The sequence below is a fragment of the Delphinus delphis genome, chromosome 8, assembly GCF_949987515.2.
Source record: "Delphinus delphis chromosome 8, mDelDel1.2, whole genome shotgun sequence".
In the NCBI taxonomy this organism is placed as follows: domain Eukaryota; kingdom Metazoa; phylum Chordata; class Mammalia; order Artiodactyla; family Delphinidae; genus Delphinus; species Delphinus delphis.
The window spans coordinates 55,354,387-55,370,672 of record NC_082690.1 but is presented as its reverse complement, the minus strand read 5'-3'; the positions used below and the strand labels follow the sequence as shown (position 1 = coordinate 55,370,672).

General features: G+C 40.3%; 1 protein-coding gene across 2 annotated transcripts in view; it reads right to left on the bottom strand.

Moving 5' to 3' along the window:
- Window positions 1–16,286, bottom strand: part of RSF1 (remodeling and spacing factor 1) — a 167,110-nt gene that overhangs the window by 66,726 nt on the left and 84,098 nt on the right. For both annotated transcript variants that reach the window (XM_060018209.1, XM_060018208.1), the window contains exons 3-4: window positions 6,970–7,062; window positions 5,421–5,626 (exon numbers count right to left, since the gene is read on the bottom strand). In XM_060018209.1, the coding sequence (XP_059874192.1) occupies window positions 5,421–5,626; window positions 6,970–7,062 (299 nt within the window). The remainder of the gene's footprint in view (window positions 1–5,420; window positions 5,627–6,969; window positions 7,063–16,286) is intronic.

Below are 16,286 nucleotides of genomic sequence, written 5' to 3'. Positions count from 1 at the left end.
AAATCAAAAGGAAGGTGGAGTAGCTATTCTCATATCAGACAAAATAGACTTTAAAATAAAGACTATTAGAAGAGACAAAGAAGGACACTACATAATGATCAAGGGATCAATCCAAGAAGATAAAACAACTGTAAATATTTATGCACCCAACATAGGAGCACCTCAATACATAAGGCAAATGCTAACTGCCATAAAAGGGGAAATCGACAGTAACACAATCATAGTAGGGGACTTTAACACCCCACTTTCACCAATGGACAGATCATCCAAAATGAAAATAAATAAGGAAACACAAGCTTTAATATCAGTTAAGTCCATCTTTATCAGTTAAAGACGGACTTAACTGATATTTATAGGACATTCCATCCAAATACAACAGAATACACTACCTTCTCAAGTGCACACGGATCATTCTCCAAGATCATAGCTTGGGTCACAAATTAAGCCTCAGTAAATTTAAGAAAATTGAAATCATATCAAGCATCTTTTTCAACAAATATGCTGTGAGACTAGATATCAAATACAGAAAAAAAAACTGTAAAAAATACAAACACATGGAGGCTAAAGAATACACTAAGAAATAACCAAGAGATCACAGAAGAAATACAAGAGGAAATCAAAAACTACATAGAAATAAATGACAATGAAAATACAACAACCCAAAACCTATGGGATGCGGCAAAAGCAGTTCTAAGAGGGAAGTTTATAGCAATACAATGCTACCTCAAGAAACAAGAAACATCTCAAATAAACAACCTAAATTTACACCTAAAGCAATTACAGAAAGAAGAACAAAAAACTCCCAAAGTTAGCAGAAGAAATCATAAAGATCAGATCAGAAATAAATAAAAAAGAAATGAAGTAAACAATAGCAAAGATCAATAAAACTAAAAGCTACTTCTTTGAGAAGATAAACAAAATTGATAAACCATTAGCCAGACTCATCAAGACAAAAAGGGAGAAGACTCAAATCAACAGAATTAGAAATGAAAATGGAGAAGTAACAACTGACACTGCAGAAATACAAAGCATCATGAGAGACTACTGCAAGCAACACAATGCCAATAAAATGGACAACCTCAAAAAAATGGACAAAGGCTTAGAAAAGTACAACCTACCAAGAATGAACCAGGAAGAAATAGACAATATGAACAGACCAATCACAAGCACTGAAGTTGAAACTGTGACTAAAAATCTTCCAACAAACAATAGCCCAGAACCAGATGGCTTCACAGGCGAATTCTATCAAACATTTAGAGAAGAGCTAATACCTATCCTTCTCAAATACTTCCAAAATACAGCAGAGAGAGGAACACTCCCAAACTCATTCTACAAGGCCACCATCACCCTGATACCAAAACCAGACAAAGATGTCACAAGAAAAGGAAACTACAGGCCAATATCACTGATGAACACAGACGCAGAAATCCTCAACAAAATATCAGCAAACAGAATCCAACAGCACATTAAAAGGATGGTACATGAAGATCAAGTGGGGTTTATCCCAGGAATGCAAGGATTCTTCAGTATATGCAAATCAATCAATGGGATACACCTTATTAACAAATTGAAGGAGAAAAACCATATAATAATCTCAATAGATGCAGAAAAAGCTTTTGACAAAATTCAACACCCATTTATGATAAAAACGCTCCAGAAAGTAGGCATAGAGGGAACCTACCTCAACATAATAAAGACCATATATGACAAACCCACAGCCAACATCGTACTCAATGGTGAAAAACTGAAACCATTTCCTCTAAGATCAGGAACAAGACAAGGCTGTCCACTCGCACCACTATTATTCAACATAGTTTTGGAAGTTTTAGCAACGGCAATCAGAGAAGAAAAAGAAATAAAAGGAATCCAAATCGGAAAAGAAGAAGTAAAGCTGTCACTCTTTGCAGATGACATGATATTAAACATAGAGAATCTTAAAGACTCTACCAGAAAACTACTAGAGCTAATCAATGAATTTGGTAAAGTAGCAGGGTACAAAACTAATGCACAGAAATCTCTTGCATTCCTATACACTAACAATGAAAAATCTGAAAGAGAAATTAAGGCAATGCTCCCATTTACCACTGCAACAAAAAGAATAAAATACCTAGGAATAAATCTACCCAAGAAGACAAAAGACCTGTATGCAGAAAACTTTAAGGCACTGATGAAAGAAACTGAAGACAATACAAACAGACGGAGAGATATACCATGTTCTTGGATTGGAAGAATCAACACTGTGAAAATGACTATACTACCCAAAGCAATGTACAGAATCAATGCAATCCCTATCAAATTACCAATGGCATTTTTCACAGAAGTAGAACCAAAACTCTTAAAATTTGTACGGAGACACAAAAGACCCTGAATAGCCAAAGCAATCTTGAGAAAGAAAAATGGAGCTGGAGGAATCAGACACCCTGACTTCAGACTATACTACAAAGCTACGGTAATCAAGACAGTATGGCACTGGCACAAAAACAGAAATATAGATCAATGGAACAGGATAGAAAGCCCAGAGATAAACCCACACATATATGGTCACCTTATCTTTGACAAAGCAGGCAAGAATATCCAATGGAGAAGAGACAGCCTCTTCAATAAGTGGTGCTGGGAAAACTGGACAGCTACATGTAAAAGAATGAAATTAGAACTCTTCCTAACACCATACACAAAAATAAACTCAAAATGGATTAAAGACTTAAATGTAAGGCCAGATAGCATAAAACTCTTAGATGAAAACATAGGCAGACCACTCTATAACATAAATCACAGCAAGATCCTTTTTGACCCACGTCCTAAAGTATCGGAAATAAAAACAAAAATAAACAAATGGGACCTAATGAAACTTAAAAGCTTTTGCACAGCAAAGGAAACCATAAACAAGACGAAAAGACAGTCCTCAGAATGGGAGAAAATATTTGCAAACGAAGCAAGTGATAAAGGATTAATCTCCAAAATACACAAGCAGCTCATGCAGCTCAATATCAAAATCAAACAACCTGGGCTTCCCTGGTGGCGCAGTGGTTGAGAGTCCACCTGCCGATGCAGGGGACATGGGTTCGTGCCCCGGTGAGGGAAGATCCCACATGCTGCAGAGCCGCTGGGCCCGTGAGCCATGGCTGCTGAGCCTGCGCTCCACAACGGGAGATGTCACAACAGTGAGAGCCCCGCGTACCCAAAAATAAATAAATAAATAAATAACTCAAACAACCCAATCCAAAAACGGGCAGAAGACCAAAATAGACATTTGTCCAAAGAAGATATATAGACTGCCCACAAACAAATGAAAGTATGCGCAACATCAGGAATGATTAAAGAAATAGAAATCAAAACCACAATGAGGTATCACCTCACACTGGTCAGAATGGCCATCATGAAAGAATGTACAAACAATAAATGCTGGAGAGGGTGTGGAGAAAAGAGAACCCTCCTGTGCTGTTGGTGGGAATGTAAATTGATACAGCCACTATGGAGAACTGTATGGAGAGTCCTTAAAAAACTAAAAATAGAACTACCATATGACCCAGCAATCCCCCTACTGGGCATATACCCTGAGAAAACCATAATTCAAAAAGAGTCATGTACCACAATGTTCATTTCAGCACTATTTACAATAACAGGACATGGAAGCAACCTAAGTGTCCATCAACAGATGAATGGATAAAGGAGACGTGGCATATATATATACGTTGGAATATTACTCAGCCATAAGAAGACACGAAACTGAGTTATTTTTAGTGAGGTGGATGGACCTAGAACCTGTCATACAGAGTGAAGTAAGTCAGAAAGAGGAAAACAAATACTGTATGCTAACACATATATATGGAATCTTAAAAAAAAGGTTTCTGAAGAACCTAGGGGCAGGACAGGAATAAAGACGCAGACATAGAGAATGGACTTCAGGACATGGGGCAGGAGGGGAAGCTGGGATAAGGTGAGAGAGTAGCACTGACATATATATACTACCAAATGTAAAACAGATAGCTAGTGGGAAGCAGCTGTATAGCACAGGGAGATCAGGTCGGTGCTTTGTGACTACCTAGAAGGGTGGGATTGGGAGGATAGGAGGGAGACGCAAGAGGGAGGGGATATATGTGTACATATAGCTGATTCACTTTGTTATACAGCAGAAACTAACACAACATTGTAAAGCAATTATACTCCAACAAAGATGTAAAAGAAAAATAATTAATTAAGAATAGAGGGACTTCCCTGGTGGCACAGTGGTTAAGAATCCACCTGCCGGGCTTCCCTGGTGGCGCAGTGGTTGCGAGTCCGCCTGTCGATGCAGGGGACATGGGTTCGTACCCCGGTCCGGGAAGATCCCACATTCTGCGGGGCGGCTGGGCCCGTGAGCCATGGCCGCTGAGCCTGCGTGTCCGGAGCCTGTGCTCCGCAACGGGAGAGGCCACAGCAGTGAAAGCCCCGCGTACCGAAAAAAACAACAACAACAACAAAAAAAAACAGAATCCACCTGCCAATGCAGGGGACATGGGTTCGATCCCTGGTCTGGGAAGATCCCACATGCCACAGAGCAACTAAGGCTTTGCGCCACAACTACTGAGCCTGTGCTCTAGAGCCCGCGAGCCACAACTACAGAAGCCTGCACACCCAGAGCCTGTGCTCTGCAGCAAGAGAAGCCACCGCAATGAGAAGCCCACGTACTACAACAAAGAGTAGCCCCTGCTAGCCACAACTAGAGAAAGCCTGCGTGCAGCAATTAAGACCCAACACAGCCAAAAATAAATAAGTAAAATAAATAAATAAACGAAAGAAATTAAGAATAGAAAAAAAAAGATCAGGGCAAAAAAAGTAGAATGTTCCTCAGATTTCTTCAGACCTCAGTAAAGAAATGTATGCACAGGAAAAACTGAAAATATAGTTAAGTGTCAGATGAATTAGCCACATTAATGAGTAATAAACAAATAATGCCTAATAGAAAACTATATAGCTAAATAAAAAGCAAATAATGTTTTTCTGGGAATTTCCTGGCAGTCCAATGGTTAGGACGCTGGGCTTTCATTGCCGAGGGCATGGGCTTGATCCCTGGTCCGAGAACTAAGATCCCGAAGCTGTGCACCACAGCCAAAAAATATATATATAAAGTTTTTCTTACATTTCTTTCCAACGATGAGTTTCTGTGTGCATATTACCTATGCATCATTATTTTTCAGATTCCAGCTTTCCAAAGTACAAGGTATTTGTCCTGATATGGACCACACTGCTAAATATATTTATTTGACAAATAATTGAGCACCTGCTTTGGGTATTATGGTGGGCACTAGGCTAGGTCCTGGAAATTCCCAATCCCATAAAAAGAAAAGGATCACCCAGCTTTAGAGATTATATTCCAATAGAGAAGAGATCAAAGTAAGAAACATGCAAATAAACATTAAAAAAATTCCAATAAAAGATACCTGACGATGCACTTCCATGAAGAGCCATCTTGATCATCTTGTTCTTCTATATACATTCTGACATTGTGATCTTGATCCAACTGGTACCAGTACATGAGGCCATCTTTGTCACGGCCAATTGGCTGGAGACGCATGGTATCAGCATCCTCCTCATTGATAATATTCTTGAATTTGAGATTGTCATCAAACTGACACTCACAGAGGTACTGGAAAATAGTCATGACATGGTTTAAAATACCCCATAAATGTTTCTCCATGAAAATAAATGTGATATGTTCAACCAAGGAACAGATTTGGGGATAGGAGAAAGAATACTTTTAGTTTTATCCATCTTTCACTTTCCTCTCTCCCCTTTTGTACACTTATTTTACAGTAACCAACTTTAAAACATAAATTTCTAAGTTAACATTTAATTTTTGTATTACAGAAATTTATAGGTTTAACCCAACCAATGACACAAAAGTGAAGTTATATTTTAAAGCAATGAGTCTGTTTGTACTAAAGTTTCCCAAATTTGTTCATGGTATAAAATTTTCAATCACTCCTTCTCTCTTAAAGCTTTTAGATGAACTTCATTCTTGAAATGGCTATCTACTTTTGAAAGCTTGAGACATATACAGTTTTTAAGGAAGGCAGTCTTATTGATAACTTACTCTGCGGAATTCTCTTTAAAAAAAAAAAAAAGACATCACCAAATTGGAAGAACTGATTTTTAATTAAAATTTTTGTGTATGATTAGTGTATAAAGTCAGATTTCTTCCCTGAACCTATCTGCCCAGGCAAATAATACATGATGTTCCTATCATAGCCTCTTTGCCTTTGCCTGTGGTGTCTAGGCCCGTAGACTCTCTTCTATAAAGGTAGTTTTCCCCTTCATTGTGCTGACCACATTGCTAATAATTAGGGCCAACACTCTGAAGCAAGCAAGGAGAAAAAGGGGAACTCAAACTTGAAAATAAATCTATACTTTGAGAAGACCTATTTTAATTAAGTAGGTTTGGTTATGTGAGACTTTTATTAAGTACACACTGGCATGCCCCATGTCATCTGGAAAACTAATGATCAAATTACTAATTTATAAATCAGTAAAAGATTAACCACAGTTTACCGTATTTGTTAACAATGACTGTGAAGGCTGCAAATAATGCATAAAATTAATGTGGGGTTTACCCATTCTACTATTGTCCCTACAAGCAGAGATCATTAAACCCAGATATACTTGTATATTGAAAAATAACCCAAAACAGTAATTTAAAGAACAGTTTTATCACCAAACAATAAACAAGAAAAAGAAAAATCTATTGTCCTTTTCCGCTAACAGTGAAATTGTCTACTTGGGGACTTCCCTGGTGGTCCAGTGGTTAAGACTCGGTGCTTCCACTGCAGGGGGTGCAGGTTCGATCCCTGGTCGGGGAACTAAGATCCCACATGCTGCAGGCGTAAGCCCCCCACCAAAAGTCTACTTTCTAGTTATTTCCCAATTCAACCAGAAGGAGTCAAAAGTGAATTTTTTAATTAAAATAACTGTAACAAATAATAAATTTATTACCTTTAAGAGTGCTAACTTGCATTCAACACTCATTTCAAGATAGCCTTTCTTCTCCATCTCCCATGCCCAGGTGCTGTTAAACTCTTGACATATCTGTCAGAGAAAGTTAAAGTCTTAATACATAAAAGCAATTTAAATCTACATTGGTAGTTCTGTTGTACAATTATGTTAACAGTTTTGTTAATATATAAAGGAAAAAGTTTATACCAAACACAACTGAATCCAATCCCACCCTGAAATGCCTATTACTTAAATATACCAGAAATGTTTACTACTGTCTGATGATTGAATTTAAGGTAAGCAGTGATCCCTGCAGCTTTCTCCTCTGCTCTCAAGAATTTTATATACACTTTTGTGGCACATTTTCCCAAATGCAAGTAATTATCTGATTCCACCTCTCCAAACAGCCTAGAAGTTCCCTGACGGCAAGGACAATAGTTTATTCATCTCTATGCCTACAACAGAAGCAAGCTAAAAAAACCATGCCAAACTGTAGGCACATTTTTATTCAAGTAACTCTCCAACTCAAAATCCTCCTAATTATGGGTAAAGATTCCACTGCTTGGCATTTGAGACCTTCTATAATGTGGCATTAACTTAAATTTCTAGGCTTCTCTTCTCATACAAACATTGCAAGCAAACCAGAGACACGTTAAAAGGATGAGGAAAGAAGATCTGGATAACCATTCCACTTATCAGGTGATGCACCGTGGGCTTTATGACCTCTGTGAGCCAGTTTCCTCAGCAATAAAAGGGGAGCAGTAATAATACTGACCTTAAAGGTTGTGAAATAGGTATAAAAAATGATAAAAAGTACCTAGAAACTTCATGCTCTTTTTCCAATCCAAGGAACAAAGAGTATAATGAAGGCCAAGAGAGAAGAACCAATACAAGGCACAAAATTATCTGGGAGCTTGGGCAATTAGCTAGAAACACTGGCAGGAGAAAAACAAACAGGCAAGTGAAACTGCTTTATATAACCACCTCAACCTAGGAATAAGACCAGGCTGGCCCTCCTGGGAGGGCTACCCTTTTCCTCTCCTGTACCAGTGTCATCTTTTTTTTTTTTTTTTACCAAGTTAGGACAGAATGCAGTATGGCAAGGAACTATATCATGGGGGATCTTCAAAGGCAAAAAGGAAGAATAAGCTCTCCATTCTCTGGAATACCATACTTCCTCTGACTGATAGCACTACATTTTGTAGAGAAAAAAAATTGAGATATACAGAATAAGGGAAATTTCTGGAATATTATACAAGGAAGACCTCAAATGATTATATTAAAACCTAAAGGTCAACATGTGAATAGACAGTTTGCCAAAGAATATATATAAATGGCCAATAAGCACAGGAAAAGACAGTCAATGTCCTTAGTCATTAGGGAAATGCAAATCAAAACCACAATGAAATACTACTTCATACCTGTTAGGATAGCTGTAATCAAAAAGAAGGATAGGGGCTTCCCTGGTGGCGCAGTGGTTGAAAAACCACCTGCCAATGCAGGGGACATGGGTCCAAGCCTTGGTCCGGGAAGAACCTACATGTTGTGGAGCAACTAAGCCTATGCGCCACAACTACCGAGCTTGTGCTCTAGAGCCCACGCACCACAACTACTGAGCCCACGCACCACAACTACTGAAGCCTGCGCGCCTAGAGCCCATGCTCTGCAATAAGAGAAGCCACTGCAATGAGATGCCTGCTCACTGCAACGAAGAGTAGCCCCTGCTTGCCGCCAGCTAGAGAAAGCTCACGCAGCAACGGAGACCCAATGCAGTCAAAAATAAATAAATTAAATAAATTTTTTAAAAAAAGGATAATAGCAAATGATGGGAATGTAAAATGGTGCAGCCGCTTTGTAAAAAAAAGTTTAGCAATTCCTCAAAATGTTAACACTGAGTTACCACATGACTTAGCAATTCCACTCCCCGGTATGTACTCCCAAAAAATGAAAACATCACAGTACAATAGCCAAAAGGTGGGAACAACCCAAATTTCCATCAACTGATGAATGAATAAAATAATACATGGAATATAAATACAATGGGATTTTATGCATCCATGAAAAGGAATGAAGTAGTGATATATTGTACAGCACGGATGAACATCAAAACACGATGCTAGGGCTTCCCTGGTGGCGCAGTGGTTGAGAGTCCGCCTGCTGATGCAGGGGACACGGGTTCGTGCCCCAGTCTGGGAAGATCCCACACGCCACGGAGCGGCTAGGCCCGTGAGCCATGGCTGCTGAGCCTGAGCGTCCGGAGCCTGTGCTCCGCAACGGGAGAGGCCGCAACAGTGAGAGGCCCGCGCACCGCAAAACAAAAAAAACAAAAACCCCCCCCAAAACCACGATGCTACGTGAAAGAAACCAGACATAAAAGGTCACAAATTTATGGAAGTTTGTATATGGAATTTCCACAGGAGTCAAATCCATATAGACAAAATTCATTAGCAGTTGCTAGTGGGTAAGCAGAGGGAGGAACAGACAGTGGTGGCTATAGGCAGATTTCGTTTCAGAGTAACAAAAATGCTCTATAATTATGATAGTGTTCTACAGTTAATATAGAGCACATCCTTGTGAATATGCTTAAAAACACTGAATTGCATATTTTTAAAGAGTGAATCTCACGGTATGTGAATAATATCTCAATTTAAAAAAATCAGACAGAGGGACAGCCAACAACACAGAGCCAAGCATATGATTTGGATGAAGCATTTCTTGAGTGCTCTACTGTATACCATACCCCTAGAAGATGTAGGCTAAAGCTGAGTGTGGGGAAGTTCAGTTTCACCAAAGGGGCTGAGAATGACACAGCTCCAAAGCATGGCCGACAGCTCACAGCGTCAGACACCAAATATAGCTGAACAACTGTTGATTATCATTTACTGTGTGAAAGGGGAGGAAAGAGAAAGAGAGGTAGATATAGAGATAATTAAGATATAAGCCTCTGCTTCCTCACTACTTAGCTTCAATTTACTGAACTTCATTTACAATGCTTAGGGTGTAAAACCTCTGTTGTGCTGATATTCAGAGATAAACACGCTATTCATTTTCTGTTTCTTTAAGGGCAAAGCAGACATACTACTGTGCCATTTGAGGTACTCCCCCCCTCACCAAAGGCACATTAATTAGATTTGCCCAAGTAGCCCTAACCTGTTGTTACCACGAAGTAAATACTGCAAATAAAACCTGCAAATAAAAAAGGTACTCTAAATGACACTTAAATAATTCTTATGCAGGACTATATAATCTCACCAAGAGTCAGCAAACTTTTTCTAAGGGACAAACAGGAAATAATTTAGGCTTTGTGACCATATGGCCTCTTTTTCAACTATTCAACTCTGCTGTTATAGTGCAAAAGCAGTCACAGAAAATACATAAACAAGTAAGCTTCACTGTATTACAATACCACTTTATAAGGAAATTTGAATTTCATATAATTTTCATATGTCAACCATTCTCCCAACCATTTAAATATATAAAACCATTCTTAGTTTTCAAGCCATACATAAACAAGCAGCAGGCCAGATTTGACCCAGGGGCCACAGTCTGCCTAGAGAACCAGAAATTAGCTTTGTTTATCAGAGACTGTCTAGACAGTTATTCTTGGGACCTTAAAGCAAGGGGATCCCTAGTAGACTGGTAATTCACATTAACTCCCCATGTTCCAACTTGATTCTAACCAAGCAGCCTTGTATCAATATATAATAATAATTTGGTTTTGCATGCAATTCCTCTTTAGAGAATGTTCCGATATCCAAAACATTCATATTTATCACCATAAGTTATAATTCCATAATACTGGTTTTAAGTTTGACTCTCTCTAAATGTAGTTAATGAGCGGTCACATCTTGTTGAGACCCCCTGTATGGTGCCTAAGGAACAGTCTTTCTAATACACACACAAAATCAAATGTCCCGGACCTGCAAGGCTGAATGCCATTCAGCCTGGGAGACCTCTTGGCTGGCTGCCCGCTATCACTCCAAAACTCCCTGTGTCTGTTCTTAACTTCTTCTACACAGAGAAAAACAAGGTTGAGGATGGAAAATAAAGGGGAGGGGGCGTGGGGGGGCATTTAAAAGTTCACATCACCTCAATATTTATAAGAAAGGTAGTTTCACATGATCTCAGTGAGATCATTAACATATTAATCTTAGATTCATATACACAATGGAAGTACCAGTAACTCTTCTCTTTTTGGCAGTTCGAAAGATAAGGCATTAAAAAGGAGGAGGGGTACAGAAAAACTGCAAAAACTCTCAGCATGAATACCCAAACACCTGCACTGAGAAAGCAGACCAAACTCTAGCATGGCTTCTATCAGCCTAAGGACACGTCCCTAGCCAACCCTGCTCCTCCCTCACTGCTGTCTAGAAAACTCAAGGTTGCCAAAAGAATTTATTGTTTGTTCCAGCCAATACCTGATCTAGGTCCCTCACCTCCTTTTTTTCTTTTTGGCATGCTGCGCAGCTTGCAGGATCTTAATTCCCCGACCAGGAATCGAACCTGGGCCACCGCAGTGAAAGCGCCAAGTACTAACAACGAGACTGCCAGGGAATTCCCCCATTAATTTTAAAAATAAACTTAAAATTGTAAATCTTTCCTCTGTCCCTCTGAGATGTGTATGTATCTCCTACGAGACAGGGTGTCCTCAAGGACCTGAAAGCCATTCCTTTTGTATGTAATCATCGGACTCTGTGGGAGGGTAGAAGTCTAGTAACTTGCATAGTTAGCAGGCACAAAAGCCCAAATCAAGCTAACTTTGACCAACTCTCATACCAGGTGTTTGTGATTTTTGAATTTCCCTAACCCTGCTTGACCCCTTTACTCCCTCATTACCATCTCCCCAACTCCCTCATTCTCCCTTTAAAACACCAGCCACCTCTGGGCAAATGGAGATTAAGCTCAAGCTCCATCTACTACTGTAACCGAGTAGGACCCCATGGGGGCCTTCCCAGGACAGCCCTTTCCCCCATATCCTCTGCTTTAGCTCCTCTCTGAAGTACCTAGGTAACAGTATTTGATGCACATTTCCTGAGTTGTGAAAACCCCCCACCAAATGGAAGATGTTAACTACTTGATGACCATGAGCACATAGGCCCAGGCCTCCTGGAGCCTAAGGACTGATAATGTTAACCCCTGTGACTCAACCGTTCCCTCACCACCAGCCAAACAGAGAATTGTGCATGAGCTGATCACGTACCCTGGGAACCCTACCCCCAACCTGGCTTTTAAAAATGCTTTGCTGAAACCCTTCGGGGAGCTCTGGGCTTTTTAGGGCTTGAGCCACCTGTCTACTTGCGTGGCCCTGCAATAAACCTTTCTCTGCTCCAAACTCCGATGCCTCGGTGTGTTTGGCCTCACTATGCGTCGGGCACATGAACTTGCACTAACACTACCACCGTCGTTATTGAATAAAATCAGTCATTACAGCTTTAACTAGTGTCTGCCATTGTTTACCTTTGATGGGGGAGTCCCTGAATATCATTCAGATGAAAACCTTTATTTTAACTGAGAGACATGAAATTTAAAGAGATTCATTTATCCAGCGATTCCACAAATATTTATTGAGTACTTGTTCTATGGCAGGAACTAGCCTAGGACCTGGAATACCACGGTAAAGAAAACATCCAACCTGCCACCATGGAGCTTATATTCTAGGAGGCAGTCAAATAGGTGAACATAAGAAAATATCAAGTAGAGACAAAGGCTATGTTGAAAATAAAATAGAATACTGTGAAAGAGGAAAGTCTGAGTGCTACTCTGCATTGGGTGCTCAGGGGAGGCCTCATTTAAAAAAGTTGACATTTGACACAAAAAGTTGAGACATGACTGATAAAACAGAAATCAGCCACATGAAGACCTGGCATAGGAATATTCCAGACAGAAGAAACAGCAAGCACAAAGCCTTAAGGTTTGGCATATTATAAAACCACAAAACAAGATCAGTATAAGTGAAGTAGAATAAGAGGGAGAGCAGCAAAAGATAAAGTTGAAGAGGTAACCAAAGGCCAAATTTATGTAGGCCAGGGTATGAAATTAAAATCTAATTTCAAATGTGATGGATTTTTTACAATTTTTTTTGTGTGTGTGTGTGTGGCGGGGGGTGGGTGGGGGGAGAGCATAGCTCATACAGAATATTGTGTTAAATGGTGGAGAGGTTGTGTTGAAAAGAGAACACTCCTACACTGCTGGTGGGAATGTAAACTGGTGCAGTCACTATGGAAAACAGTACGGAGTTTCCTAAAAAACTAAGAAGAGTTGCTATATGATCCAGCAATCCCACTCCTGGGCATATATCCAGAGGAAGTTCTAATTCGAAAAGATACATGCACGCCTAATGTTCACAGGAGCACTATTTACAACAGCCAAGACATGGAAGCAACCTAAACGTCCCTCGACAGATGAACAGATAAAGAAGATGTGGCATATATATACAATTAAATACCACTCAGTCATCAAAGAGAATGAAATAATGCCATTTTGCAGCAACATGGATGGACCCAGAGATTATCCTACTACGTGAAATTAGAAAGAGAAAGACAAATACCATAAAATATATCACTTATATGTGGAATCTAAAATATGACACAAATGAACTTATCTATGAAGCAGAAAGAGACTCACAGACATAGAAAACAAACTTATGGTTACCAAAGGGGATAGCAGGAGGGATAAATTAGGAGTCTGGTATTAGCAGATACAAACTACTATATATAAAATAGATAAACAACAAGGTCCTACTGTATAGCATAGGGAACTGTATTCAATATCCTGTAATAAACCATATGGAAAAGAAGATGAAGACCATATATATGAATCTCTTTGCTGTACACCAGAAGCTAATACAACACTGTAAATCAACTATACTTCAATTAAAAAATTAAAAAATATTGTGTTAGTGTCAGGCATATACCCAGGAATGGGATTGCTGGATCATACGGTAGCTCTATTTTTAGGTTTTTGTTTGTTTGTTTTTTGTTTTTGTTTTTTGCTGTACGCGGGGCTCTCACTGTTGTGGCCTCTCCCGCTGCGGAGCACAGGCTCCGGACGCGCAGGCTCAGCGGCCATGGCTCACGGGCCCAGCTGCTCCGCGGCAAGTGGATCTTCCTGGACCGGGGCACGAACCCGTGTCCCCTGCATCGGCAGGCGGACTCTCAACCACTGCGCCACCAGGGAAGCCCCTATTTTTAGTTTTTTAAGGAAATTCCATACTGTTTTCCATAGTGGCTGCACCAATTTACATTCCCCCCAACAGGGTAGGAGGGTTTCAATATGATGGGAGGATTTTACATGGGGGAATAATTAGATCGGATTTATGTTTCAAAAATGGCTGCTGTGTGTAAAATAGATTGCAGAGGGAAAAGAATGGAAACTAAGAAACCAATTTTAAGGCAAGAGATAATGATGACATGGCCTATAGTGGTAGTAGTGGCAACAGAAAGAAGTAGACAGCTGTATTTCAAAGGTAGAATTATCAGGACTTTTGAAAGAACAGATATGGAAGGTGAATGGAAAGAAAAACCAAAGGTGACATCTAACTTCCTTGCCTTGAACAAATGGAAGGATGAAAGTGCTTTTAACGAAGATATAAAGGAATACCTGAGAGAAAAGAGATCTCTTTCGTACCTAATGAGTTTGAGGTATGTATTAGACATCTAAGAAATATCCTTCTCAAAGTTAGTGACTGAGCTGAATCTTGAAGCTTATGACTCCTGGTTCAGAGATCTTTCCACTGGATCATATACAGTCTTTTTTTGTGTGTGTGGTATGCAAGCCTCTCACTGTTGTGGCCTCTCCCGTTGCGGAGCACAGGCTCCAGACGCGCAGGCCCAGCGGTCACGGCTCACGGGGCCAGCCGCTCCGCAGCATGTGGGATCCTCCCGGACCGGGGCACAAACCCGTGTCCCCTGCATCGGTAGGCGGACTCTCAACCACTGCGCCACCAGGGAATCCCCCTCTTTTCTTTTTTTTTTTAAGATGTTGGGGGTAGGAGTTTTTATCAATTAATTTATTTATTTTTGGTGTGTTGGGTCTTCGTTTCTGTGTGAGGGCTTTCTCTAGTTGCGGCAAGCGGGGGCCACTCTTCATCACGGTGCGCGGGCCTCTCAGTATCGCGGCCTCTCTTGTTGCGGAGCACAGGCTCAGTAGCTGTGGCTCACGGGCCTAGTTGCTCTGCAGCATGTGGGATCCTCCCAGGCCAGGGCTCGAACCCGTGTCCCCTGCATTAGCAGGCAGATTCTCAACCGCTGCGCCACCAGGGAAGCCCCTCTTTTCATTTTTGAATGTACTTTTTTTGTTTTTAAACTAAGGTTGTAGAATTCCAATTTTTTTTTCAACCTTGGAACCTTAAGTAGAATGCCCTCAAACGGACGGATTTTAGTCCTTAGAGAGTCAGTGTGTGTGTTGCTGCTTATTTAAATACAGTTCAGATGGGGCCCCAAGAGTGCCAAGGTCCTCCCTCTGCTTTCCAGATGCGCTTCTTCTTCTAAAACCAGGAGAGGTGAGCACCTGAGCAGGGAATCGCAGGTGACTTAATTTAGTTCACCGGTGCCTACTCTGAAGTGCTGGGTGTCCGTTCTTGAAGAAACAAACTCACCGGAAGGGCGTGTTTCCTTATTATATACTAATAACTTCTCATATTAATTTGTACCAGAAGTTCCTTGACTGTGACTTATGCCAAGTAATTATGAAGATTTTTTTTTCCCCCGAGTATTGAATGAAGGCTACCAAGTTGGAACAGGCAAGTCCTGGATGTGAAAGCTTTAATTTATCTATGTCATTCATGTGTTATTTTTGTAGCTATAATCTCTATTTTCTTATTTGATGACCGCTGAAGTGTTCCTAGGCCCTGTCGTAAACCTAAGAGTTGATGTATTGGTGCGAGCAGCTGGAAGTTCAAGATGTTGTTGTGATTCTTTTTTTCTTAATCCCCCTTTCGTACATGTGATATTAAGCAGACGATGAAGCGTTACTCTTGAGATTTTAACAAGGAAGGAGAAAGAAAGACCCACATTTCTGGGGGAAGTCTTTGCCCCTCTATGTGGAAAAGTGGATTGAGACTGTTCTCAAGTCTGTCTCTTGGTAACTGCACCTGACTTTAGGATCCAAAAAAATTTTTTTTTGTTTTGCCAAGTTGTGCCTTTCCTTCTGGAATTGTAACTGAACACAATAATAGTACCTATTTACACTGTGAAGTGGATATTGTTACAGAAAACACACCAGAGGCTTTCTCAGTTGTTAAGCTAACAATGCCTTGCGAATGTATGATCTACGGAGAAACCCCTGTAGTTTTTACCTGCTGATGCCGTCTGTCAGAG